Source organism: Aspergillus brasiliensis, assembly GCF_001889945.1.
Source record: "Aspergillus brasiliensis CBS 101740 unplaced genomic scaffold ASPBRscaffold_9, whole genome shotgun sequence".
Lineage (NCBI taxonomy): Eukaryota > Fungi > Ascomycota > Eurotiomycetes > Eurotiales > Aspergillaceae > Aspergillus > Aspergillus brasiliensis.
The window spans coordinates 1099077-1124359 of NW_027137450.1; the positions used below are offsets into that span (position 1 = coordinate 1099077).

Below are 25283 nucleotides of genomic sequence, written 5' to 3' on the forward strand. Positions count from 1 at the left end.
CGACAAATCGTGCATTCCGCGGGAAAAGCCTTTCTGAGTTTATTTCACCCTGTAGGGGTAGATGGGAGCATTGATCAGCGCTGGATACCTCTGGTAACGGAAATGAGGTTCCGATTAGCTAACTTTTTATGCTATGAGGACATTCATACCCATGATTTGGGTGGTTATCTTTAGGCATGAGGGAGTGGTGTTACGCGATATTCCGCGAGATATGGTAGTTATGGCGAGTTGCCTCATACAGTGGCTAGTCCGCGTGTTGTTTGATGGCAATACGTATCTATAGATCAAGTAAGATGAGTTCTGATTTTCAGTGGCAGATCAGCATACGAAGCGTGAGATCTGGTGCGATCGAGGCACACGTAGCTCGAGCCGGTTCCTGGCCTTTTTTTACCGGTGGATGAGAGGATTCTACCACAGTGCGAGAGAGATGATTACTAAGGTCCGGTATTTTTGGGAAATATCAAAGCAACAGCACACGTTTTATACGGACATGGTGAATGCAGGATGATCCAGCAGGTCCGATAGAAAATGTGAAGTGAGGAGGGTGTCTGGATGAGCCCTCCATGGTACTCTAGACAACATCTCGGCTTCTGATACTCAATTCGTTCGCTGCCACGTTAGGTATTGCAAGTGCTTTCGCTCAAATATTCATTATCTCAACATCATGTTTGCTTTCATACTCTCATCTCTAAGCTGTGAAACTTCGTTCTTGTACAACAAATCGTATATTATTTTCACGTCCAATCCGCAAGTGCTACCTCTATCTATCATCTCCAGCGGTCATTACTACAACGTAAACCCAAGGTGTTCCTTGCTTACATTGAACAATGAATCACTCATTTACAGGAAAATATCTAACCTGGATCTTCCATGACTTGGCAGTGCAGGATCAGACGGATCGGAGTGATTGCGGTCTGGTCCGGCATGCCTTTTACGGTGCCCGCAGCTATGGTTCACTGGCCAGGTTTTAACCCGTATAAGGCCCTCTAGGCCTTGATAGAAGTCAGGAACAACCAACTCTCATATAGCTAAGAAAGCATTTCTTGAGGTTTTGGCAACTTTGATAGTCCGCTATGTAGTCATTCACGGAACCTGATCAAGAATTGGCCTCTTTTACCCATACAACGCAGTCGAATGCGCCAGAACTGTGTTTAATTCTGAACTGAACAATCCGAAGTCCTTTAAAGCCCATAGAAACTTTCTGACCATCTTAAAAGCGACCAGAGACTCTCATCTGCTGCTGTGTACCTAATGATTCACGTGACTCCTATTTCCCCGCAATTTCCGACCTCATCCCAAAAAGGCAAAAGCAGCAGCCGATCCCCCCTTCGCCGAGGTCAGCCGCAAACGATGATGACTGCAACTGCAAGACTTCTCAAATCATTGTTTCTTTGGATGTTGCTAAGCACCATTGGTCACCTTAACAACTCACCTCCCACAGGCCCAGACCCCTATGACACTCGTTGATCAATAGCCAAAGAATCCGTTCGCTTCTAGAAGGCTGAACGACCCTGAAGATCCGATAATCTCATTTCAACCGAGGATACCCAGTTACGGTGAACCACGGACCAACCCAAATTTTGTACGTGTCGATCCTCAACGGGCGAAATTCGACCTCTCATTTATCAGACCAACACCACCCAGCCATAATGCGTTGGCAAACGAATTATCATTACCTTCGGGCCTGCGGGCGGCGATCATCATCAAATTCCTTCGGGGTAGCCCATCGGCCATCTTCATCTTTACTCAAAGTCAGGGGGAGATATCAAGATCGAGCAAACTATGTAACTGATACGCAGCACGCCCCGAGGCAGCAGTCGGCCACGTTGCCCATCTTGGGGACGATTGTCGCAACCGCGGCTGTGACGCTCCTTGCGTCCGAGGCTTGGCGTGGAAGGGAAGTCTCCAAGTCGGAGAATGTTACCACAGATGTTCAATCTGGACTATCTAAATATGCGGATGTTCCGACGATGCTTCGGGTATGTAGCACATTTTCAATCTCAATGAAAACAACTATTAATCGCGAGTCAGGCCGTCGAAGAGGTTAAGAGTATCATCGGACCCGACAATGTAAGCGTGGACGCCGACGACATCGAACTGCACGGATACTCCGAATGGTCCACGTCCAACACCACCGCACGACCCATTGCGGTCCTCAGTCCAGCTACCACCGAGGAAGTATCCGCCATCGCCAAAATATGCACCAAATACAAGGTTCCCATGGTGCCATTCGGCGCCGGATCAAGCGTGGAAGGGAACTTTGCTGCTCCGCACTCCGGTGTCTGCATTGACCTGTCGCGGATGAACAAGGTCATTGAGCTGTACGAGCAGGATATGAATGTGACGGTTCAAGCCGGTGTGCGCTGGACGGATCTCAACGAGGAGATCAAATCGACTGGGCTGTTCCTGCCCATGGACCCCAGTCCTACTGCGTATGTGGGGGGTATGGTGGCGACGAATTGCAGTGGCACGAATGCGATGCGCTACGGGACGATGAAGGACTGGGTGGTTAATCTCACTGTGGTGCTTGCGGACGGAACCGTGATCAAGACGAAGCGGCGACCGCGCAAGTCTTCGGCTGGGTATAACCTGAACGCACTCTTTACCGGGTCGGAAGGGACATTAGGGATCATCACAGAAGCTACGCTCAAACTTGCTATCATCCCCGAGGACAGTAGTGTTGGGATTGCGACGTTCCCCACAGTGGGTGACGCGACGGCCGCAGCATCGAAGTTGATTCGTGATGGGGTTCCTCTCGCTGCGTTGGAGTTCATGGACGACGTGCAGATGAAGATCATCAACCAGAACGGTGGTGCCGGTGGGAGGTTTTGGTCTGAGGCGCCGACACTTTTCTTGAAGTAAGATCAGCCTTGGTTTATACTGCAATAGTCAGCTAACAGCCAAGATTCACCGGATCCCGCACCGCCATCGACGACAGCATCCAGCGCACGAAATCCATCCTAACGAAGAACAAGGGCGATGAGCTAGTGTTCGCCAAGTCCCCAGAGGAAGGCGATAACCTCTGGTCAGCTCGGAAGCAGTCCCTCTGGGCCATGCTGGCCGTACGACCCGAAGGCACTGAGATCTGGTCCACGGATGTAGCTGTGCCGATCTCGCGCCTGGCTGAAATTGTTGGTAAGTGACCTTCAGATCACTTATGTCCCTCACAAAAACTGACAAGATATTCAGAGCTATCAAAAGCCGAATCCAGTAATCTAGGCCTATTCTCCACTGTCCTAGGCCACGTCGGCGACGGCAACTTCCACCAAGCTGTGATGTACAACCCCCAGAGTCCCGAGCAATACCAGGCCGTCAAGGCGTGTGTGTCGAGGATGATGAAGCGGGCGCTGGAGATGGAGGGAACGGTTTCGGTAAGCAGTACCATTTTAATTCGATTAAGGGCTCAAACATGTATCTAACGATATAGCAGGGCGAACATGGCATCGGTTTAGGAAAGAAGGTCAGCAATTCTCAAGTCATCGAGTCAATCTTCACCGCTAACATGCACCAGACGTATCTCGAAGAGGAACTCGGTACAGTGACTATGCAGCTAATGAGAGGACTGAAACGAAGCGTTGATCCTCAGTAAGGATATCCCGTGTCCCTAGTTATCCTATGGTTCCTTACTAATAATATTTCTAGCTGGTTGATGAATCCCGGAAAGGTCTTTGACGAATACTACAAGGAGTAAATATTGTTCGCAATATAGATGGTCAATGAACACTCCAGAATAATATTCCATGATCTTAATGCTGCAGTAATCACCTCAACCCAGTCTAGGCAACAGTGTAGATTCCGGGGGATCCGTGAGCGATCCACGCCTGATTTCTAATCAGAGAGGACAATGTTCACTAATTGTCATCGGTGATGATTAGTAGTAACTACTAGATGCCTCGGTTGCCCGGGCAGCGACTTCCAGATGGAGTTTAGTTTCCGCTCAGTAGAGGGAATCCGCCCCACCGCGCCAAGGCAGCAAGCATCGTTACAGAGTGTGCGACGGAAAGTATTCTCAACTGGCAGGTAAAGAAATCGTTCAGAATCATACACACAAACTAACTACACCACTCATCTAAGGAGTCTCCGCAACATTATAGACCAACTTCTCCCCACTGACCTTATCAGCCTTGAGCAACTGCAACCCATCCAAAACGCCCTTCAAACCCTCCCCACGCACACTAGGCCGATGCACCTTGATCTTGCCCTCAGCCAACAACTTCGCCGCAATATCCCAAAACTTCGCCGCAAACTCCTTATCTTCAGGCTTGGCCGGGAAGGGCGTCTGCCCGAACTTAAACTCCTCCCCAACAGCCGTATACGCCAAAGTCCAACGATCATTGACATTCTCGCGCTCAATCCCGACGGCCAAAAGCGCAGTGTACTCCCCACCCTCCGTAGAAATCGCCTCATCACAGAACTTGGCACTCGCCTCCAACGAAATCGTATCCAAGACCAGCTTCAACTGATTCCCCGTGGCCTTGCGAATCTCCGCCGCCGCATTCGGCGCATTATAATCGAACACCTCATCCGCACCCAGACTCTTGACCAGATCAAAGTTCCGCGGCGAGCACGTAGTCAGTACCTTGTACCCGGACAACTTGGCGAACTGGATCGCCAGGGCTCCTGTCGCTGTCGATCCACCGTAGATGAGGATCGGGCCTGCGTTACCACCTTTAGCTGGTTCAGTGGGCAACTCCAGCTTCAGACTCTGGTACAGAGCTTGTCCGACGGTCGAGATACCCACACCCAGCGTCGCCGCGTCCTGGAAGCTGAGGTTATCCGGGATGCGGATCTGGATGTCGCCCTTGGCGACGATATATTCGGCAAAGGTGCCGTCTTCGGGCTGCACGGCGTTGGCGCCGTGGACGAATCCGCAGACTCGGTCACCCTTCTTGAAGGGTTTCTTGACGGCCGGGCCGACTTCTTCCACGATGCCGGCGTAGTCGCAGCCGACGAGGACGCCGGGGGGTGCGAGGTACTCGATGTGTTTCCAGTCGGTAGGGTTCAGGGCTACGCTGACGGTCTTGATGAGGATGTAGTCGTCGCGGAGCTTCGGGATGGGGCGGTCGGTGACGAGCTCGGCCTTTTGAGGGGCGGTGACGACGATGGCTTTTTGGGGCATGATGGTGATTTCTAGGATGATTGGTTCACTTGAGTGTGTAGGATGTTATCTGGAGGGATGGTTGAGGGGGGTAGGATATCCTATATATGTCTCTGGTATCATCAGTAAGAAGCACCAAGAAGCTGGTGGAATGGAATTCCCTCGATGCAACACCCCTCCTCCGTACGTCCCCTCCTTTTGTTTGTCGATGACAAATGCAACTTGTGAGATCATCGGTTCTGCTCCACTTGGGGATCCACTGGCTCCCGAGGACCGAGAGGGACACCGTTGGGTCTGGATGGGAGCCAATTCATTAGGTTGTTGCCAGTAGCCCGGAACCGGAATTGCCGAACTCTAATGCTGCTTCTGCGGTTGGAGGTGATTCGGTGCTCTTGGGGAAAGAGCATGATGCCAGCAGTACAGTGTACGGGATCGGCAATCTGTACTTGTTAGCTGGCATCGCACCTAGAAGTCGTCGATTGAGCTGCTGGGACTGATTTCTGTGTAGTAAGTTCTTGTATACAATTGAGTGCTGACTGCGTAAAGAACCTCCTCACAGAGCCAATGGACTCTGAGCCGAGGTTTTGGCTACTTTCCGAAAGGGGTTTAGATTCCGCTCCGCGCAGATATGCAAGTCCGGAGATTCTCCCCAGGACGCCAACAGTAAGCACTAAGCACTATAACTAATGTAAGATGATCGCAGGATCAAGAGTCCAGGGATTCCTATTCTGCTGACAAATTCACCTTGAGGTGATTGGTTGCTTAAAAGAATAGCATGCTGGTTGATGGACCTTCTTGGCTCTCTTCGAGAGGATCAAAGTTGATGTCAGTTTCCGATAATAAATAGATAGCACTACTACTATACACATAGATCTCTTGCTCTCGTACCATCACAGATACTGTCACAGTTCAGCAAAATGCAGGTCACTCACATCGTCTTACTCCAATTCAATCCCGACGTTACCCCCATGGAGAGGCAGAATGTATGTTTCTCGCACCAATTTCTCATGCCTCACGAGCCTATATTTCTAATTCGATTTTCTGCAGATCGCAAACAAGATCAAGGCCCTGCGGGAGGAGTGTCTCTGGCCAGAAACTAGCAAGCCATATATCGTTTCTATCAAGGGCGGCGCTGATGTCTCCGTCGAGGGTCTGCAGGTGCGTCTACTTCCCACAGTTTCAGTCCTACGATTAGTTCGTGTGCAAGGCTCCTAACTCTGCAGAAGTAGAACGGTATCAGCCATGCATTTGTTTTCGTATTTGAGAATATCGAGCATCGCGACTACTTTGTGAAATCCGATCCGGCGCATTTATTGCTCCTGCAGGGTGTCAAGTCTTCTCTGGCGAAGGTCCAGGTTGTGGATTTTGTTGATGGGGAGGTTGCTTAGATACTCTCTGTTGTATCTTTCATTGTTCGGATATGCTTTGGGTCGGATGGGTTTTTTTTTGAAAGAGCCTGTTCATCGAAATGATTGTTGGGATCTAGCGGGTAGTATAGGAGCAAACATATATATATCCCAAGTGCAGTATATCCGGTCAAAATGAGCCCGAATGAAATCCGCATAAAACGGTGTTACTATCGGTAAGACAAGTACATTCAAGCTACTAACCTCCAAAGCAAACTCACTTAAGCACAATGAAGCCCAACGACTGTATTTACAGCGAATGATGTGCGGTTATTGACCATAATAACCACGGGTCTATCCAATAGGATAATATAATCTGATGTCCTTCATAATCCATAATCTACCGGCAGATTAATAATAAGCCCTTGTAGCTCAGTGGTAGAGCGCTTCACTCGTATCAAGTCATGAAGAGGTCCGCGGTTCAATCCCGCGTGGGGGCATCTCTTTTTCATTTTGTCTCTCCTTTTCCTTCTTCCTCACTATACTTTTTTTGGAACGGGTAACTACTTCCCACCACGCTAACAGAGATAGTAAGGCGGTGGCAAATACATATCCGCCCTTATAGCTCAGTGGTAGAGCGCTTGACTTGTAATCAAGAGGTCTGTAGTTCAATCCTGCATGGGGGCACGCGGATATTTTTTGGCTTTTTGTTTTCTTCCTTTATCTTGACTTCTGTCTTCTTATCCGTTTAATGGTAAATGAAACCCCGACGGATAGGACTAATTGTTCAGACTATTGCGATTTGGTCCAGAGCACTATCTGGCACTGGCTCAGTATGGACAATGTTTACTGCCTTCTCGTCAGTAGTCTAAGCTCAGCGCAAAGTCCATTTTAACGGTTTCAGCGATCCCCAAGAAATGGCTACCAACGTTTTCTATAAATGAAGAACACTATAAACCGTAGCAAAATTCGCAAAACATTCACAGTCTATCGGCAACCCCTATTGCTATGCAGCTCCATCAAATGGCCGGCTACAAAGTGGACAGCATTGTGCATTCTGGATGCAGCTCCGACAGTACTTCACAGTGTTTCCCGCCACTCCACCCTCTCCAGCCATCGTCGGACAGTTCCTACACGATGCGCGCTTTCCCAAGGTCTGTATATCCAAACAAATATCACAGTGATCGTAAAATGGCGCCTGCGGAAGCATGTAGCGCACAAAAGGAACGGCGTCTATACGGGCTAGATTCTTCTCATGTGGGCCAACTTTGGCTTTTAGAAGATCGGTAATCTCGCTCCAGGCCTCCGCCTCGGATCCTCCTGGCACGTAAAAGCGGTTATACTCGGTCTTGCTAGAGGATATATGCCTCCGATATGACTCCTGGAGCGGAGTAAACCCCAGTCTATCTTCAATATGCATATCAATGCTGGGATGATCAAGCAGCATTTTCACCACGTTGACACGGCCCATGCAGATGGCTGCGAATAGAGGTGTTCGTCCGAACACGTCTCTGGGGTTGGGGTCGCATCCGGCCTTCAAGATGCGCTGCACGAGAGTAACGTCGCCTCGCGATGCCGCCCAGTGTAATGGTCGGCGGTGGAACTCGTCTCGAAAGCCAGGGTCATTAGATTCTCTGAGAATTGCTGCGAACAAATTATCATCCTCTACACCAGCCTTTGTTAAACAAGATAGTCCCCAGAAATAGGGGGAGACGTTTGTGTCCCCGATCAACCTGGGAGAGACCGCACCGCTGGCAAGGAGAAGCCTGGTTATTTCGACATGACCCTTCTGTGCTGCAGCAGTCAGGGGGTCTGCTAAATGGTGTTGCCATTTGTCGGCTCTGTATATTGTGGCGCCCCAGTCAAGTAACAATTCGACAGCACGCAGGTTGCCATTTGCCGCAGCTGTAAACAATGGGGTTTCCCATCGCTTGTTTGCTTGATTGATATTGGCTCCTGCATCCAGTAGGACTTTCATGACCAGTGCATGATTGCCCATGCTGAAAGGCGATACTGGACCGAGTCGGATCCCAGTGCCGCCCTTCGCGGCAAAAAATATAGGAGTTTCCTTGCTCTCATTTTCATAATGAACATTCGCACCTCTGTCAATTAGCAGACTGACCACTTCACTGTGACCATATGCTGCAGCGTAGAAGAGAGGGGTAAAGTTCTCGGTTGTAGCAGAGTCGACAATGGCTCCACGGCCAAGTAGGAACTCGACTACTGCGTTATTACCAAACCCTGCAGCCCAGGTGAGGGGTGTGCGGCCAAGGTAGTCCCGGGCATTCACCAAATCGCTGTCGGGGCCGACAAGTGCTTCCATGCACTGATGTAGGCCAAGGAGTGACGCAAAATGGATCCCTGAAAATTCGAATGCAGTACCTGACAGGCCGAACATTTCTCGCATGCACCGTGATACCTTTGCATCATTCTTAACAAAAGCAGTGAGGAGCGTGTTGTCACCAAGGCTTTGGCGAATATGGGTACCCAGCTCATGAGCGCAGTACTGGTAAGATGGGTAGTACTCTTGCCGATGCTCTTGACGAGTTCTTTCTGACAAAGCTTTCGGATCAAAGGCGTCAAAAGACACGTATGTGAGGCAGGAGTTTGTGAGGTATTCATGAACGGTTGGAAACCAAGATTCCCACGTCCGCTTCAAGAACTCCTGCGCAGTAAGATGCACCAGCTTAGCTGTGTTGTTGTTTTCGTCAACAATGACCAAGCCGCAGCAGGCAGAAACGAGTTCTTCAATATCTGTTACGTTCATTTCGTCAAAGTCGGGCTCACCGATCTCAACTGCAACAGCATGTTGTAGCTCCAGGGCGCTAAGTGGTCGTGCAGAGAATGTGAGCCACCCGAGCACTCTTCTGGCAAGGTCCCGAGAGAAAGGGCTTTGCAGGTTAATTCTCTTTAAGGTCTCATCATATGCATGGTCATAAGCCCCTGAGCCTGACTGGAACTGACTGCCAAGTGCTCGGACCCTTTTCTCATTCTTCTCGTCCAGGATTAGATTGTAATAGAGGCGCACAAGCAAGAATCTAGACTGTCAGTAATGTCTGATATCTCGAAGCGTGTCACTTACTGTCCACCAGCGGATTCGAGGATTTGGTTTCGAATATACTCCCAAAGCTCCGGTTTTCTGCGAAGGAAATTTGGAAGATAGTCGAGGCCCCCGTCGAGGAAACTTTCCATATCATCTCTGCTGGCTTGGATCTCCAAAGTAATACCCCTAGTCAATAGCGTTCCGAAATAATCACCGGGTCGGGCAGTTGCAAGGAGCTTAACCTTTGTACGACCACCAAGATCGAGGAGCTTTCTTGCCCAGGCCAGGAATTGACGCCTCACGTATACGTCGGTGCACTCATCCAGTGCATCAATAACAAGTAACACTTCGCTGCATTCAGACACCACCACATCAAAAATCTTCTCGACATTTTCTTTTCTCAAGGGGGTAAGCCTGGGTGGGAGAAGGTAGCGCCTTTTCGTGATAGTCTCATACAAGCTTGGATTTCCCTGAAGTAACTGTCTCAGGAGGCTCGATAGAATATCGGTATATTCAAGACGCTCCTGATAATGAAAATAGTGATACGCAATTGCAACACTACCATTCGAGCCAAGTTCTTGCTGAAGATGGTCGACTACGATCGAAGAAAGCACCGTCTTGCCAGCACCAGGAGCCCCAGTGCAGAGAAGGGCTTTGCTCTTTTCATCAGAGATCCAGCGAACGAATGGTTCACTTCTGAAAAACCATTGACCCGTCCCTTCGCGCCGAGAGCTGAGAATCTTGTGCTGTTGTTCCGCGGCGTCAACAGGACATATCCATGCAAGCGTTTCATTGCGCTGCTGCATGTCGTGGTGACCTTTTATGGACTGGATGCCTGCCCCAATCTCCAAGGTGAGATCTCTATCGAACCATCATCAGCGATGATCTTCTAGAAGCATAGGTCGTGTACTCGTAACAGTAAGAGAAAGGGGCAGATTTGTCATACTGATTGATCTTGCCCATCACCAAATTCCACAGCGAGAGACAATAAGTGATGCGATTCCGCATACTGTCCACCTCAGCAGGGTCCCATTTTACTCGGCTCCATGCTCGGACAGCCTTGATCCTCCAGTCGGAGCTTGCAAACGCCAGGACATTGTATTTGCTCAGCTTGTGTTCAATCTCCAACAGGACTTCCCGGCCTCGCTGGACGATTATATCCAGTTCCATCTTCTGGGGCGTGCTGAGGCCTTCATTGGGAATGTCATTGAGGTCATGGAGAAGGGCCCATAAGCTTTTCACGCTATCGATAATGGTGAGCGCGGTTTGGGAGGATACTGTGCAGTTGCTTACTCTGCAGAGATAGCCTTGAAGCCACTTGGTGCTTGGGCGAACCGCTTTTTCAAGTCATCGGCAAGTTGCAGCGTAGCGAGGAAATCACCAACACCAAAACCGAAGCTCATCTTGAACGATCAGGACAAATCATTCGACCTTGTATGTACTGACAGGACAGAGTAACAAGAAGGAAAGGGTGATTTGGTGAGGATGCGACAGAATGCGACCGAGCTGGATGTGGCTGTGTTGAAGGGGGCTTAGCGCTTATGCAAAACGGATTGGCATACAGTCAGGGAAACTGCGGTGCCATCATGTGAAATCAGGAGGAATTCGAGACTTACAAGGAGGTATAACTGACAGGTATGCTTTCGAGCACAATTTGATAATGAATATGTAGTGACTACTGCTCGACAGATCCCTCCTTCTGACGAGGTTGGACGGGGAGTGTAAGGAGTGCTAATGAGGACCGCTGCGAGGCTGAAACACAGCCGAATCCCCCGATCACTTGACCTCGACATGAATTTAGATACTACTGGCCATACACAATAAATTGTGTGCCAGATTAGCTCATGCTTGCCGTCACAACTATTAGTCTATGGAACTGACAATAGCAACACACAGATACTTTGCAAGTATCTGCCGACTTTTATATGGGAATACATCGAAGTAGAGAGTAGATCAAGGATTCTGAAGTACACTTCTAGAACGAGTCAGTTTCAAACCACTGCTCACTTCAGTTAATCCTTACAGTTATTCATCGCATAGTCGAGGGAATGAAGTATGTGTTATCAAATTACTCTCATATAGAATATCAATGGAAATATGCACCGATATGATATAGCATGCTGAAGTAATGACCTCATGATGAGTAGTATATACTAATCAGAGTGACTCATTTATCCTCCCTATACTTCCCTATCACACACGCCCATCGACCACATCAAAACCAGACTATTTGTTATCCCCCAAAACAACATCCGACATCCCTACTGTCCTTTACGCCGAAACAAATAGCCAAACTCGCTACTCATTATTATATATCCACACCTTTCAAATGGAGAGAACTCCGTTTGGACAGCTGGGAAAGCTGCCCTACGAAATCCGACTGGAAATCTACGAGACACTGTTTGCGTTGAGAAACTCCTCTCTAGATATTCTTCGCTGCTCGCGAGCAATCTACGGGGAGATAACCGATCGTCTCTATGACACAGTGGACATACATCTAACTCCGCTGTTCAACGACTCCTGGATTGAGATCCACTGCAAAAGACTGCGATTCCGCCGGACCATACCCAACCATTCCTACCATGTCCAGCGTAGGTTCTCACGGGCCCCATACTACAAGATGAACCTGGTGGTCCATATCTACGCACCCGACCCACGAGACCCAGGCCAAATAGCCCTGTTGTGGCAAAAAACTCAATACTTGATGGATATTCTCGAGGACGCTACTGTTGCATCTCTCGTTATTCGCCTGCGAAAGCACGAAAGTTGGGACTGGCAAGAGGGAGGACATGTGGTGGAAAGCATCCCATATCCCAACAACTCTCGGCCTGATCACCACATTGTTTTCCTACCCTTCTGTCGTTTATCCAATGTTGGAGCCTTCTCGGTGCTACCAGATACTCGTCGCATGGACCGCGTCACTGACTGGGGTCTGACAAACTACGGTCGTGACTTCATCCTGAACAATGGTTACCGGAACCATAACGACGGCCCTCTCAGTCAAGACCGGCAGTACCGGGATATTGTCCGAAAGTTTGATGATATTGACGCCCTGATTCGAGATACCGACTTTTTCCTGGAGACGCGACTGGATACCCTACATGGCCATACAGCAGCGATGCTTCGCCTTGATCGCGCCGCCCATTGGCCTTTAGGAGCACGCTTCGATTTTTCGTCTAGGCTCAGGCGTAACTTGTTAGATATTCGGCAGTACCCAGGCTTGGTAGCACTTCATGATCCTGGTTTGAAGCAGCATTGCCTCCGTATGTGGGCAATCTATGACCTTCGCATGATACCTTACCCCAGAAAAAACATAAGGTCATGTGAAGAATGGTTTTCGCAACTTACCGAAGGACTCCGTCCCCATAATCGGGAGAGTATACATGGTCCCATGATTGAGGTAATTGACGAACCCTGGTATTTCGGAAAGTTCCACACTACTAAGCTGTATGGGACTTTTGAGTCCGATATTGAAAGCTATTGGCAGCGAAATTGGAACGGTAGGCCTACACATCGTCACCGCCGCTTCGAACGGGCCTGGTGTACGGACTGCCGACGGATAGGATATCGGACTGGGTGTGACCAAGACTGTGAGAGTCTTGACGATGACTATCCGGAAGACGACAGGGGCTATTGGGCCAATATTGCTGCTGGTTACCCCGATTATGAGACGGATTTGGATGAATGGGGTGACTACTAGTAATGATCTGACCCTTGTTGACCAAACATAAACTTGAAATCCTCAAGACTATGTAGTATGTTTGTAGACTGCCGGGCTTATCTCAATATTGGCATTGGGGGAAAACAGCGGACAAGCAAGCTATGATTTTGACACGATCAACAAAACAAAAACATACAACAGAAGGGATTCGCTGGTGGTCACCCACCCAACTACTAACCTCCCGGCGTGTGGCTTAAGTACGGCTGAGCGGACGGGAAGCCCTGTTCTCCACACCCTGTGGTCGTATGTACTTGGAAGCAATAGGTTAAGGTTCATATAGTGCAAAAGGAGTCTATTCATTCAATTATATCATCCATGCCATGCAGGGTAGCACAGGATAGGGTGGTCCGGCATTCATAGAACCTATGTCATGATCATCCATCGTTTCCATAATGTAAACCATGAAGGAGGTAGGTAGAAACACACCAGTTACAAACCCCTGTCGCAACTGGCTGTCCACATCCCTGCAAGTCACCATCCATTGTCTTTGTCTAACAACCACTTCTTGCTTTCTGCTTGCCTGCTTTTTCTTATGTTGAGATAGTGCCGTTCCCAGGCTCTTCGATTGCGATTGTTACGTCGATTCATTGGTACGCGCCCGGGTAGAGGACAAGTAGGCTTAAGGGGTTGTGAATAGGTCGAGGCACTTGTCCCGATGAAATGGTTCGAGCATTCGTTGCAGCGATGTTGGTGCAGCTGCTAGGCGGCCCTATGTCAAACTGTGTTAGCATAAGTCTATAGCTCGCCTCTGTCACATAGCTACAGGTACATACCGTATGCATCGTGTGGTTCCCATACCTCGCCTGAACTGGAGTAATAGCTTGGTGTAATGACGAGTACCAAGTTCACGAAGTTTCTACAATAAGTGTAGTCTGAGCTCTGAAACACTCGCAGTCTTTGATTCTTCGCCGTCGACCTCTTCTCCGACAGCTCACAAGCGATCTAGTGCTCTCTGAGTATCAGTGAGGCCCAGCTTTCAGGTGAGTGGGCCTCCAGCTCTTGGAGCAGATCTCTTAGAGCGCAGTCGGTATCTCCGTGTCCCTGTAGGAAGCGAAATTGTCAGAAACGTGACACAGAATCGCTAGTCAATGTGAGACGAACTTACCGGTCTAGGTTGGTGGGGCACCATATCGAAGGGTGGACCTCCATAAGGGACAGCTCTTAGAGCAGAGCTCATAAATGAGTCAAGCAGTTGTCGTGTCCTTGTCGGAAGCAAAAGCGTCACGCACAAAGAAAGCGCCACATCACCTAAATAATGAGAAGAAGCGCCCGAGCAATATAAGTCGTCCAGTCAAAAGCAAGAAGGAGAGGAATTGGATGTGCAAAAGCTTCAAGCGAAGGGGGTGTGTAGAAATTGTAAGAAATGAGAGACAACTGTAAGAAGAAAGCCTTCCATGCCGCTCACCACCGATTGCTTGCACCACCCACACTCCTGCTTAATGCCAACCATCTTTATAAGGAAGAATCAATCAACTGGATGAAAAAGATGTAGATTCGATGATTCGATTGTCAATGAAGATACTAGTAGAGTGATGAGGAGAGTGTTTATGGTCTCTTGGAGTGTTCAGTGACTAGGAAGGGGAAAGGACAAAGTAGAGGAAGACTAGGGACGAAAAGTAGAGAACAACAACACGCAGCCAAACATACCGGTACAGCTTGACGCGTCGATTGTTGTCTTCGATATCTACACAAAGTGTTATACTATGGTCATTTATCCGTAAACCCTGTGTATACTACGCCACTGGTATATGATACGGCGTATGTATTATGTGGAGTCCACGTTTACCTACTCCATATCCAATTGCCCATTATTGTAATCTTCACCCTCGAAGCTCATGCCGGAGATCATTGTATTGATGGAGAGCAAGAGATTTTCTGAGGTCGAAGATACTAGCTACACAGTAGTACACCAGGGCCGTTGTGAGGAGGCTCGCGTGGAACGATATCTGAGTTACAGTACCTTTTTCTGGGAGAGTATAGTCTGCATGGGCTGCCGAGCAACTAACCAAGGAGCAGTTTACACGAATAGCCGCCACAACATGAAATCTGGATGTGCATACAGCGAAAGAGCAACTTGGTATGGGAGGTAGTCATGCTAATGTAGCTGATGAATGCTGGACTGGTTAATGTCTTATCCTCGCATCTGACTCCCAAGTGGCCTACGGCCGATATGTCAGGCTGCGAGATTGCTATATACAGGATGTATCTCTTTATAGTACAGCGGGATAAAATATCCAGACACAGGAACTACTGCATCACAACAACCCCGGCATCAACCTCACCCTTCTCTGCGGTTTCACACTCACTCCATTCTGACTCTCTACACATCCTATATTCTACGAAAGAGCTTGTCTTGGCTTCTTCCTCCTTTCGGAGGAATACTAGACCCCAGCACCACGGTAAGGTGCAAGCTCATCGCTGGGGGGACTCCGCACGAGGCGGAGTCAAGAAGAAGTCAGCGCACATCACCAGAGCATCCAAATCGAGGCCTTACTTACCGTCGATCACGGGGCTGAGTGGCGCCTGGGAATATGACTTAATCGCCTCTCGAAGTGCGTGCATCAGACCCCGCCGTTCCACTCAGCCCTTGGTTACCCCCCGCCCTCCGTCCTATCAACGTCAGCCCGCGCTCGGCGGGCCACCCTCCGTACCTCCTGGAGAACCTGGCGGCCCATTTCCCGGTCATTGTCAAACAAGTAAACGAGATCCCTGTGGAGCTCTTGAGCAAAACAGGCAACCTCCACGTTTCCAACGGCCACAGTGGAGGCTGGCGCGGCGGCAGGCTTTCCATCGGTACGTTCCTCGGAGTCCGGCGATCCAAGGGCACGCCTTTTCCGAGGAACGTATTCGAGCGGATCCGACACACTGCGCTTCGTCCGCGTTTGACAACGAATAGGACGAAAGGTGACCGGGATCCGCTCGTTGATTGTCTGGAAAGTCGCGTCAACGCGATCGTCGATCACGTTGTTCTGGAACGCACGGCGCTGTGCGTCTCGGGGCGGGTGTCTGCAGTCGGGTTCCGGCAAGACAGGGGCAGACTCAGCGCCAAGTCTGAGGGGTTTCATGTCTTGGGGACTGCCGTAGAAGGCACGAATCCGTTGCCGGGTACTATAGCTGCGGGACTGATCCCTTGGCAGGACCTCGGGGAGGTGGTTGTTGGCCTGCTCGATTTCTCTCCTCAGCGCGGCAGAGGTCGAGACAGGTACATCCCCTATCCTAGCGCGACAAAGGAGGTCCCGCTTGCTATAGACCAGGATTGCCAGCTTCGCCATGTCAAGGTCGATATCCAGGCCCTGCTCTCTGAGATACTCGACGCATCTTTCGAGCAGGCGGATCCAATATTGCCGTCCGCTGGAAGAATCATTGGATTCTTGGGTAAGCTTGTCACGGAACTGGACGACGCTTAACGTGATCTGAAGCCGCAGCGCAACGGACGCCTTCACCAGGCAGTCCCAAACCCGGCCCGCGTAGTGCCCATATTCCAGGAGGAAGTCTTGCCGCTTCAATTGCTCGGTGGGGTCCAGAGAGATATCGTTGGGATCCGCGAGAAGGAGCCAACTGGACTCATCTGGACCCCACCAAGAATAGACGCTTGACGGAGGGTGGCCACCGTGCGCGCCGTTGTCAGGAGAGAGGGGGGCTTGGGCCGCTCCGGTGAGCGACCCGTCGTCGGCCGACATCATCCTAACAAATCGTCAGATGGAGACCTTTTCATGCTTGATAGCCAAACTCACGGTGATGCCGGCATTGTCGTCGTCGTGGGGGGCGTTGGGGGGCGCGTTGGTGTTGAGTTTTAAAGAAGTAGTATAAGTTTGGCGTCAGTTTTCAGTATCTATGAAAAGATCTTGGACGGAAACTTGAGGAAAGGAGAAGAGAAGAAAGGAGAAGAGAAGAAAGGAGAAGAAAGAAGAAGAGGAAAAGGGAGAAGAGACCCGGTGGTTCCTGGGGAATAGGCAACTACCAATGTATTCCATTATGGAAACTACGAGAGAGCGTTTGGGTTCCTCTCCTCCGCGACTGCCCTGTCTCAGGGAACAACTCCTAGATCCCTCCAGCCGTAGCATCGCCTCTAGTAGACAGGCAGGAGAAATAGTAGCGTAGAGTATTGCTTGTCTTCGATGAGGCGGGCAGTGGGCGAGAGGGTACTTGAGACACCGCTGCCGATCTGTCTACGTGAGATCTGCTTTCTTCTGAACCGATTTAGAAGCGCGGACCGATGGATGAGCAGCCGAAGACTGCGATCACGGAGCAATTGCCGGTCGGGCGCCTGGATAGCCCAGTGGACTCGATAGTAGTAGTATCCACCTCGTTAGGTTCGGACCGGCTCCGTTGGGTCGGCCACGGACCAAGGCATCGTCTCAGAAAATAAGAAACATAGAACCCTAGTCCAATTATATAGGAAGCTTTGCCGACTGATATATTTTGACGTGTTGATCCGAGGCAGTGCATGCAGTAGTCTGTGGCTAGCCCAACAGAGTGGATCTGTTGACAGCCAACAAGACATCAAGTTATAACCGAGTAAGCACTAAACACGCAACTACTTTACCCAAATAGACATAGCCATAAAAGATAAAGAACACTTATATAGCCTCTCTCTCTCTGTGACCCCTCCTCAAAATTCTCAATTACCCCTCGAACTTCCTCCTTTTTTCTTCCCGTTCAAGATATCTTCAACCCAAACAAGCAGAAAATTCCCAACCCAAAATGTCCGTCCGCGTCCTCATCTACGCCTACCGCAAACCCGGTCTCGACCTCCAAACCTTCAAAGACCGCTACGAAGCCCACATCGAGCTGGTCAAGCGTCTGTCTGGCGACGACTTTCCCCTGTCGCACAAACGCACGTACATCGCACGCACCACTATTGAGCAACAACCCCCAGCTGGGGAGGGCAACTCAACCCGCAATGCCTTCACCCCCGCCACCGTCCTCGTCGGCCAGCAAACAGATTTCGACTTCGATGCCTACGCTGAACTCACCTTCGCGGACCAGGCGGCCTTCCAGACGTTCTCGGCGAAGGTGATGGCGCCGGAGGCGGCGGCGCAGATTGCGGCGGATGAGGAAGGGTTCTTGGATCGGAGTAAATTGGGGATTGCGCTGCTGGGGGATGTGGTGGAGACTACCAAATGAAGAAAGAAGAAATTAGAGGGTGGTGTGGTGTGGTGGGGGTGGGGTTATATACTATTTACTACATATCAGGTTTATCTCTGGTATTCTTTGGTGCTTTGGGGTGAAAAGGCTTATATCATGTTCATCGGGTGTGTCTTATATCCGGGTAGTTGGTAGGGAAAGGATGGGGATTGATAATAAGGATTAGAGGGTACTGTGACAAATGATACACTGTAGCTAAACACAGAGTATTCTCCTATAAGTACATAGTCTCTAGGTTTCTAGAGTGACGAACGTCAGAGCAAATCCCTACTAATACAGTCCCCACTCGACCTTCTGACTCCCTGCATCACCACTACACTCCATATACCCCTTCGCACCGACAAGGCCATTAGAGGCATACTTGGAGATGGCCTCGTTGATAATAGTCACAATATCCTGACTGCCCGTATGATAAGTGACATCGCCAGTGACGCCAACATTCTGGACACCAAAATTGCAAGATCCGAACTTGGCAATGTCGCGCTGGTGACCGATGCCAGTGGTCCATTCGCCATTGGTGGCCTGGATATTCTTCACGATGGTTTGGCAGTCGGACACCTTCGGGGAGGCGGACGAGGTCTCGTCCTGGTAGGTGTAACCACTGCACTTGGTGACACCCTGCAACGGGTTACAGGGGTAGTTCGGAGCGCTAGAGTTGGACTGCGAGGGGGTGGACCACGAGGCCCAGGCGACCTGGGGGCTACACACTGGGAGACGAATATATCCGGGAGTGGTGATATCTTGGTTGGAGAGATCTTTCAGAGTATCCTTGTCCAAGGGGTTGGCGACGGGTCCTCCGTTGGCGTTGCCGTTGGCGACGTAGGTTCGGACGGACCCGATGATCAGATCAGACAGAGTGATGTTTCCCCAGGCTCCTGAGCCGAGGGAGCTCAATCCGGGTGGTGCGGTGAAGTACGTCTGGTCGTCGCACGATGTTGATGTCGGGCCACAATCAACGCAATCAGTCTTCAGAGTATTCTTATCCTTGTCAGGACAACCCCGCCACTTGCCATCGGGATGGACCAGATAGTACAATTTGTCGTTGTAGCATGCATAGGTCGACTCTTGAGTGGATGCAGTCATGTAATCGGTCAATGGGTTCTGCGCACTGCAGGGGTAGCCCGAGTCAACGACGAAGGCAGCGGTGCCGGAGACGGCCCACACGGATGGAATGGCGAAGCCGAAGAAGGCCTTGTTGATGTGACTCTCTATCTGGGACTCCGTGAGTGAACCTGGCGTTGGATTTACCGATGGGCTGCCACCACTGCCCTCAATGAGATTACCATTGGCAATCAGGGTTCCGAGGAGACTGATGGAGGTATCGGATCCATTGAATAACGTCCAGAGTTGATTTTGGGCGAGGGAAGCCCAGCCGGCGACTACCGACCCCAGAGTAGCAGTGAAACTTTCTTGGGACGCTGGTGACCATTTACCCCTGCAAGATTCAGTTAGTGAATCTTCGAGTCCATAAGGTGCAGTGATACTTACGGCGCTGCCGAAGGAAGTGCATCGCTCGCGATTGAGGCGCCGTACGCCACAGTGGCACTGGTGATATCGGCAACGGTGTCGGCACCTGCATCTCCAATAGCACTACTAAGAGCCGGTAGACTTGAAAAGACTATGGGTGATCAGATTTGGTCGGGATGGTGATGCAGCGAGGATAGTATAAGAAAATCGCCACTTACTTCCATTAAAGTACGGTGCGGCGATCGCCGTGATACCGAGACCAAAAAGGTTAATCAATATCTCAAGCCACGTATCGCTGGAAGCTGGAGGAACCGGTGCGAACGTGCTCTCAAAGTCTTGGAGCTGGTTGTCGATGTACGTTGCAGCAGCTGCGTTGATGGCGTTATGAAATTGGGAGTACGCCTGGGTAGTGAGTTTGATCAGCCACTTTCTATCTTCCTCAGGACTGGAGAGGAGAGACTTACGGAGTTGATCACTGTGAAAGACTGATGGATCAGCATTGCTGCAGGACCCGAATCACCGGTGCCCTGGCCGAAGCCCTGAAAGGATGAGCACGCTTCGGTATCGGAACAATGGCCTTCTGGAGCTGTGAATCCACAATACGTGTTTTCACCGGCATGAAAAGTGTTCATAATGGACAAGGAAAAATCTCTCTCGTCATCATGTGGCATTTTTGGCTTATCGATATTCTTCCAGACGTTGATGGCATCGGACCAAGCATTGGAAGCGTCCAGCTGCGCCCAGCGCTGGGCGCATGGCATCCACAAGGCATCTTGAATGGCCGGATCCGAACAAGTCAAGAAAGTCCAGTTGCCGGTTCGATTGCCCTCTTCGTAAGGGTCTTTATCCAGGACGACGTCGTCAATGAGGCTAGCCCAGCTCTTGGCAATGAAAGGGGGTGGGTTGTACTTTTGCAGGTCGGTCGCCCAATCGGTGGTCCCTCCCATGGCGAGCTGTTTGTAGAGCGCCTTACGTGTTGCCTTGATGCCATCGCTCATCCAACCGACCCATTGGGTGTCGTCGTAAACAAGGATATTGGTGTCACTAGTGGCGTCGATATAACTCTTGGTGACCCGGCTAGAGTTGGCGAGAATGGCCTCGATTTCGGCATTGGCGATGTAACCTGCAGTCTGAGTACAAGGCCCAGGCGCAGCTTGCGAGTCATCGGCTGAACCAAGGAATTGGCATTCAGGCCCGTAACAGCCCGCTTCAGCCATGGCGAACGAGCGTCCGTAGCTGGTCACACCGACAACGACCTGGTTTGAGGGGACACCAGCTTTGGTAATCTGTTGACACGGGGGTTTACATTAATGATGGGAATGCATAGGCATCCAGTAGGAGCGAGTGTCTCCAACTCACCATAGCCAGAGAGCCCATGGTTTCGGTAAGGTTCACATCCGAACGCAAACAATTGCCAGTCGGGCAGCCAAGCTGCGACCATTGATTGTTGGAATCCCACTGTATACAGAGTAAGCTCTGGATTAGCCCCTGTTTGCCACCCATCGCATGCTTAAAATCAAAAAGGATGCCATACCTGTCCGTGCAGATCGTAGGTCATGTAGATGATGTAGTCTAGGACCGGAGCCATCTTCTTGATTGGGAAGCCCTTCAAATACCAATATGACGACGGTGCCGCAATCGTAATTTCTTTATCATTACCAAGGAGGTTTCTCAAAACAACAAGGAAAGCGAGATAATTGTCACCGTCATCAGTACTAGCAGCAGGGATGCCAGGGATATCCGGCGCCTACAACGGAAAGCGGGGAAGGGCGAATTAGCATTCTAGACAATGAGGCAAGGAAAGCGGACAGGTAGTGATTTGCTCTTACCCCCGGATATTCCCAGTCAATATTGACACCATCGAGATCGTTGTCTTTGATGAAGTTGGCGATGTTGGTGGCCATGGTCAGACGGTTGGTGGCAGTGACGCCTTCCCGGAAAATCATGTAAGTGCTCGGGTCAGTGGAGAATGCCCAGCCACCAATGGACAGAATGCGTTTTGCGCCTTGGATTTGTTTAAACAGGTTGAACTCGTAGGATGCTGTGACGTTCGGGATCTGGACCACGTAGGAGGAGGATAGCACGCCGAAGGAGAAATAAATGTGGGTATAGGCCGAAAAGTCGAGCTGAGAGATATCTTGGTAGAGGCAGGGACGCTGCAAGTTGAATCCTTCATAGAAGCCAATACTCCGGTACGTTGTGGGAGGACTACTCCGCACGATATTGGTGCCACAGTTCGAGATACAGCCGTTGGTGCCAGGCGCCGCGGTCCCAGGGGCCCCTTTGCCGGTGTTGGTGCAAAAGCCGGCTGTCGTACCACACTAGGATCATGGTCAGTCACATCATTGATGATCGAGCGAAGAAACTATACGTACTTGGCCCCATACATCACAGCACGCATTGAGAGGGCACTCGTTAAGCAGGGAGATATTCGTCCCACTGGGAGGGGTCGGGGTGCCGGGCACCTGTGGCCCGCAAATTGCATTGGAGACCGACGCCGGCATCGGCGGGTTGCCTGTACTGAGACAGATAATATTGTGAGGGTAAAGATGCTTGCAGCCATTCCAAGCCCACGTGTCCTGGTTGAAATCATTGATATCATCCACGGTGATGCTGTATGTAGCGGCAATCTTGGAACAGCTGTCATCTGGCTGGACGGTGTAGGTGGCACAAGTGCCATCAGACTGAGGCTTCGGAGTGAAATCGGGCAATGTGCCAGCCGAACAGCACACGTGCTCCCCCGGTGTCAAGCTAGAGCACTCGTTCGACTCGGGGTTATATTTGGTGAATTGAGCCGGAGTAATCCCACATTTCTGGGCCAGACTACTACAGCTATCACCGGAGACGACCTGAACGGTGGAACAGGTGGCACGAGCGGCGAGGGTCCCGCCTCGAACGGAGGTTGCATTACGATAAGTTGAGGTGGAGTTGATCGAGGAAGGGAGCAATGGCGTCAAAAGTGGGACGGTGCCCGTCACATTCTGGACGGACGGGAAGGCCAAGCATTCTGCCTTGGACCAGGACGTAAGGGCGTCTTGAATAGCAGTGAATGTTCCATTGCCGCTAGCCATGATGCCAAACACATGGTGAGAAGTTTGACCCGGCTGGCAGAATTGCATAGCCACACTCGGCGACAGACTAGCGTTGGACTTTGTCATGAAGCTCTCCAGGTATGCTAGAGCAATGCTACCAATGCCTTGTTTTTGCAGACCTTGACCGATGTAGAGCCCAACCGAGGTAGAGCCATAACTGGCAAAGAGAATGGTCGGACGGTCCTCGCCGCCAAACCCCTTGGACAGATATTGGCGGAATTGCTTCGTGAGGGTGGCGAGGGAAGTTGAGACTGGGGAGCCCTGAGCGGAGGGCCAGGATCCAATCTGATATGTGCCATTCAAGGGAGCCGGAGCCCCTTTGGACTGCAAGGCCACGTTTGATGTATTAGCCGGCAGATTGGCCCAATCCGGGCCGAACGAGGTGCAGGTGTAGATGCGATGAAGGCTATCCGGGTCATCGACCGGATCAACAAAAGAGAAAGAGTAAAAGAGAGACTCTTCGCACGAGGCGAATTGGTCGAAGTTGTGGTAGAGGGACCAGTTGGCAGGGTTCGGGCCCGATGTGGCACATCGGGCTGGACAAGCAACTGACCTGCCTTGATACCCAGGACTGGCTGGAAGCCTAATAGGCACCGTAATGGAGGAAGAAGTGGTAATAAGAAGAGAAAAGGTCAAAAGAGTGAGATGAAAAAACGTAAAGAACGTAGTGCGTGGCCGAAGCCACGGAAAATGGAAAGAGAGAGACATGATCTAGTCACGGTGCGCCTGATGAGCCTGAGAAAGACAGGCGATGTGACGGTGGATTTTATACTTGCTGCTGACCACCAACCCCCCGGCCAAAGAACATGTCCCCGGCCAGACCAACCTATCAGTGGTTGTTCTTCTGTCGTAATTTCCGACAGACAAGTAAATCCGTAAGAGAATCATCGTGATGCTGTTCATGCGGACAAGGCTCTCTCGGCGTTTGGCCTCCCCTGAGTGCCGACGTAGTATCTTACTGGGCTCCTATCTTAGGCCAGGCGGAGCTTGCATCTAAAGTAGTCCGCATGATACAACAAGGGTCCTTGTCCCATGGTGGAGCTACAATATACTGGTAATAATAATGAGAATGTAAGACAACTGATAATGGAATAATGAAATAATAATCCCAATGATAAAAAAGGTAATAATGGGCGGCTACTATCGGACCCTTATGCGCGCTAATCCACACTAATTTGCATCCTGCAGGGATCGCGGCAGCTCAGGAGTGCAGCATCATGCCGTGCCATCCGTTTAGCCGCCTGAAAAAAAAAAAAAACTTCCCTTGACTTGGGTCCTCTTTCTTTCTTCATTTCCTCCTTTAGCTCACAGTCTTTCATCCCTCCGACATCCAGCAGACAGGGTTGCTCGCTGATTTGGTACTTCATTCCTTCCGCCTTTCACTTCACACTTTCCTTTCATCATGAGACACGCTCGCTTTCTTACTTGGGCCGCACTGGTGGTAAACTCGATTATCGCCATGGGCTCTGAAGCTCCAGATACCTTTTCGGGCATCTTTGAAGTGGACTTGATATCCCCACGCAACGAAACTTACACGCCTCAGGCGCTGATGCCCATCGTGTTTGCGCTGCAGAATCCGCATTTGAGTTCCGATTTGGTGGCCTATATCACCTGGGACTTGTGGGAAGGCAACAACCGGTCTGCTCCGGGGTCCATCAACGGCGGGCTTCTCGAGAATCTTTGGTCTGATCTTTGGTCCCCCGATCTTCATTATTTGACCCGCTTCGTGGATACACTCTCCTACCCAGACGGCTTCTGGACCTTTGCTTGGACCCTGCATTTTTCCAATTGCTCTCAGAATATGAGTGCCGCGCAAGACCTGAAGATTCACAACGACATTGTCTTCACTGTCAGCCAGTCAGGGCAGGCACCCAGTCTCGAGGCAGCCACATCTTCTGGGACGTGCGGCATCCAAAGCGCCAATGCGTTGAACGTAACTGCCAGTGGGGATGACTGCGGCTTCCTTGGGCCTACTCCGACTACCAATCCATGCGCGGCGACGGTCAATGCTTCCGCAGCGTCCAGTATATGGGCAGACGCCACGGCCTTTGCCTGTGACCCTAGGCAGCATTCGGCGTACCCCAACGTTACTTGTCCGACCTCCTCATCCAAATCCAGCGGCGCGGGACAACCTGGCATGATCGAAGCATCGACATTGCTTATGGTGTTAACCCTGGTGACCGCCCTAATCCACCTTGGGTGACCACGATGTACCTAGTGCCTTAGTAGCGGCCTCTTGCCTAACAGGGCAAGTGGACCCTTTTCATATGTAGTAGTCCCAATATCGAGAGTATTGTATTTGCAGTGCTTCTCCTCGCATCGGAAGCTTCCGCTCGTAATCTTGGTATTAGTGTGTAGCAGTGTTGCG

The 25283-nt window shown here is 50.6% G+C and overlaps 9 protein-coding genes and 2 non-coding genes across 11 annotated transcripts; 7 read left to right on the forward strand and 4 right to left on the reverse strand.

The window, feature by feature from the left end:
- The first annotated feature begins 1352 nt into the window (after positions 1-1352).
- Positions 1353-3757, forward strand: ASPBRDRAFT_45464 (FAD-binding oxidoreductase). The gene is made up of 7 exons (XM_067625411.1): positions 1353-1979; positions 2032-2858; positions 2906-3135; positions 3190-3371; positions 3431-3460; positions 3512-3585; positions 3643-3757. The coding sequence occupies exons 1-7, from the start codon at positions 1650-1652 to the stop codon at positions 3689-3691; spliced, it is 1722 nt and encodes a 573-aa protein (XP_067477407.1). The 5' UTR covers positions 1353-1649; the 3' UTR covers positions 3692-3757.
- Positions 3758-3996: 239 nt separating this feature from the next.
- ASPBRDRAFT_45465 (zinc-binding alcohol dehydrogenase family protein) lies at positions 3997-5242 on the reverse strand. Its single transcript, XM_067625412.1, has one exon. The coding sequence runs from the start codon at positions 5117-5119 to the stop codon at positions 4070-4072; it is 1050 nt and encodes a 349-aa protein (XP_067477408.1). The 5' UTR covers positions 5120-5242; the 3' UTR covers positions 3997-4069.
- A 722-nt stretch (positions 5243-5964) lies between these two features.
- ASPBRDRAFT_181827 (Dabb family protein) lies at positions 5965-6625 on the forward strand. The gene is made up of 3 exons (XM_067619958.1): positions 5965-6081; positions 6146-6256; positions 6328-6625. The coding sequence occupies exons 1-3, from the start codon at positions 6016-6018 to the stop codon at positions 6484-6486; spliced, it is 336 nt and encodes a 111-aa protein (XP_067477409.1). The 5' UTR covers positions 5965-6015; the 3' UTR covers positions 6487-6625.
- A 240-nt stretch (positions 6626-6865) lies between these two features.
- ASPBRDRAFT_t194 lies at positions 6866-6944 on the forward strand. Its single transcript has one exon. It is a non-coding gene; the product is annotated as a tRNA-Thr (tRNA).
- Positions 6945-7059: 115 nt separating this feature from the next.
- On the forward strand, positions 7060-7131 carry ASPBRDRAFT_t195. The gene has a single exon. It is a non-coding gene; the product is annotated as a tRNA-Thr (tRNA).
- Positions 7132-9366: 2235 nt separating this feature from the next.
- ASPBRDRAFT_651489 (uncharacterized protein) lies at positions 9367-10387 on the reverse strand. The gene has a single exon (XM_067628514.1). It carries the CDS (start codon positions 10291-10293, stop codon positions 9523-9525), a length of 771 nt encoding a protein of 256 aa, XP_067477410.1. The 5' UTR covers positions 10294-10387; the 3' UTR covers positions 9367-9522.
- A 1429-nt stretch (positions 10388-11816) lies between these two features.
- Positions 11817-13187, forward strand: ASPBRDRAFT_56877 (uncharacterized protein; the record flags this gene model as incomplete). Its single annotated transcript, XM_067627648.1, has 1 exon — positions 11817-13187. One exon carries the CDS (start codon positions 11817-11819, stop codon positions 13185-13187), a length of 1371 nt encoding a protein of 456 aa, XP_067477411.1.
- A 486-nt stretch (positions 13188-13673) lies between these two features.
- ASPBRDRAFT_208811 (uncharacterized protein) lies at positions 13674-16956 on the reverse strand (the record flags this gene model as incomplete). The annotated part of the gene is made up of 4 exons (XM_067621845.1): positions 13674-13917; positions 13982-14150; positions 15860-16892; positions 16943-16956. The coding sequence occupies 4 exons, from the start codon at positions 16954-16956 to the stop codon at positions 13793-13795; spliced, it is 1341 nt and encodes a 446-aa protein (XP_067477412.1). The 3' UTR covers positions 13674-13792.
- A 956-nt stretch (positions 16957-17912) lies between these two features.
- Positions 17913-18335, forward strand: ASPBRDRAFT_32040 (EthD domain-containing protein; the record flags this gene model as incomplete). The annotated part of the gene is made up of 1 exon (XM_067622973.1): positions 17913-18335. The coding sequence occupies one exon, from the start codon at positions 17913-17915 to the stop codon at positions 18333-18335; it is 423 nt and encodes a 140-aa protein (XP_067477413.1).
- Positions 18336-18626: 291 nt separating this feature from the next.
- Positions 18627-23623, reverse strand: ASPBRDRAFT_197864 (uncharacterized protein; the record flags this gene model as incomplete). Its single annotated transcript, XM_067621143.1, has 8 exons — positions 18627-19791; positions 19845-19974; positions 20042-20225; positions 20288-21109; positions 21183-21281; positions 21358-21570; positions 21653-22144; positions 22199-23623. The coding sequence occupies 8 exons, from the start codon at positions 23621-23623 to the stop codon at positions 18627-18629; spliced, it is 4530 nt and encodes a 1509-aa protein (XP_067477414.1).
- Positions 23624-24130: 507 nt separating this feature from the next.
- On the forward strand, positions 24131-25259 carry ASPBRDRAFT_45468 (uncharacterized protein). The gene has a single exon (XM_067625413.1). The coding sequence runs from the start codon at positions 24318-24320 to the stop codon at positions 25116-25118; it is 801 nt and encodes a 266-aa protein (XP_067477415.1). The 5' UTR covers positions 24131-24317; the 3' UTR covers positions 25119-25259.
- The last annotated feature ends 24 nt before the right edge of the window (positions 25260-25283 follow it).

What these genes read in the sequence shown, in the direction of transcription:
- ASPBRDRAFT_181827 (XM_067619958.1), top strand. Translation starts at nt 6,016, where the DNA reads ATGCAGGTCACTCACATCGTCTTACTCCAATTCAATCCCGACGTTACC. An exon ending in CCCCCATGGAGAGGCAGAAT is followed by an intron (nt 6,082 to 6,145) that starts GTATGTTTCTCG and finishes GATTTTCTGCAG; the next exon opens with ATCGCAAACAAGATCAAGGC. An exon ending in TCTCCGTCGAGGGTCTGCAG is followed by an intron (nt 6,257 to 6,327) that starts GTGCGTCTACTT and finishes CTGCAGAAGTAG; the next exon opens with AACGGTATCAGCCATGCATT.
- ASPBRDRAFT_651489 (XM_067628514.1), bottom strand. Translation starts at nt 10,293, where the DNA reads ATGCAGCAGCGCAATGAAACGCTTGCATGGATATGTCCTGTTGACGCC.
- ASPBRDRAFT_45464 (XM_067625411.1), top strand. Translation starts at nt 1,650, where the DNA reads ATGCGTTGGCAAACGAATTATCATTACCTTCGGGCCTGCGGGCGGCGA. An exon ending in AGATGGAGGGAACGGTTTCG is followed by an intron (nt 3,372 to 3,430) that starts GTAAGCAGTACC and finishes ACGATATAGCAG; the next exon opens with GGCGAACATGGCATCGGTTT. An exon ending in GCATCGGTTTAGGAAAGAAG is followed by an intron (nt 3,461 to 3,511) that starts GTCAGCAATTCT and finishes AACATGCACCAG; the next exon opens with ACGTATCTCGAAGAGGAACT.
- ASPBRDRAFT_45468 (XM_067625413.1), top strand. Translation starts at nt 24,318, where the DNA reads ATGAGACACGCTCGCTTTCTTACTTGGGCCGCACTGGTGGTAAACTCG.
- ASPBRDRAFT_45465 (XM_067625412.1), bottom strand. Translation starts at nt 5,119, where the DNA reads ATGCCCCAAAAAGCCATCGTCGTCACCGCCCCTCAAAAGGCCGAGCTC.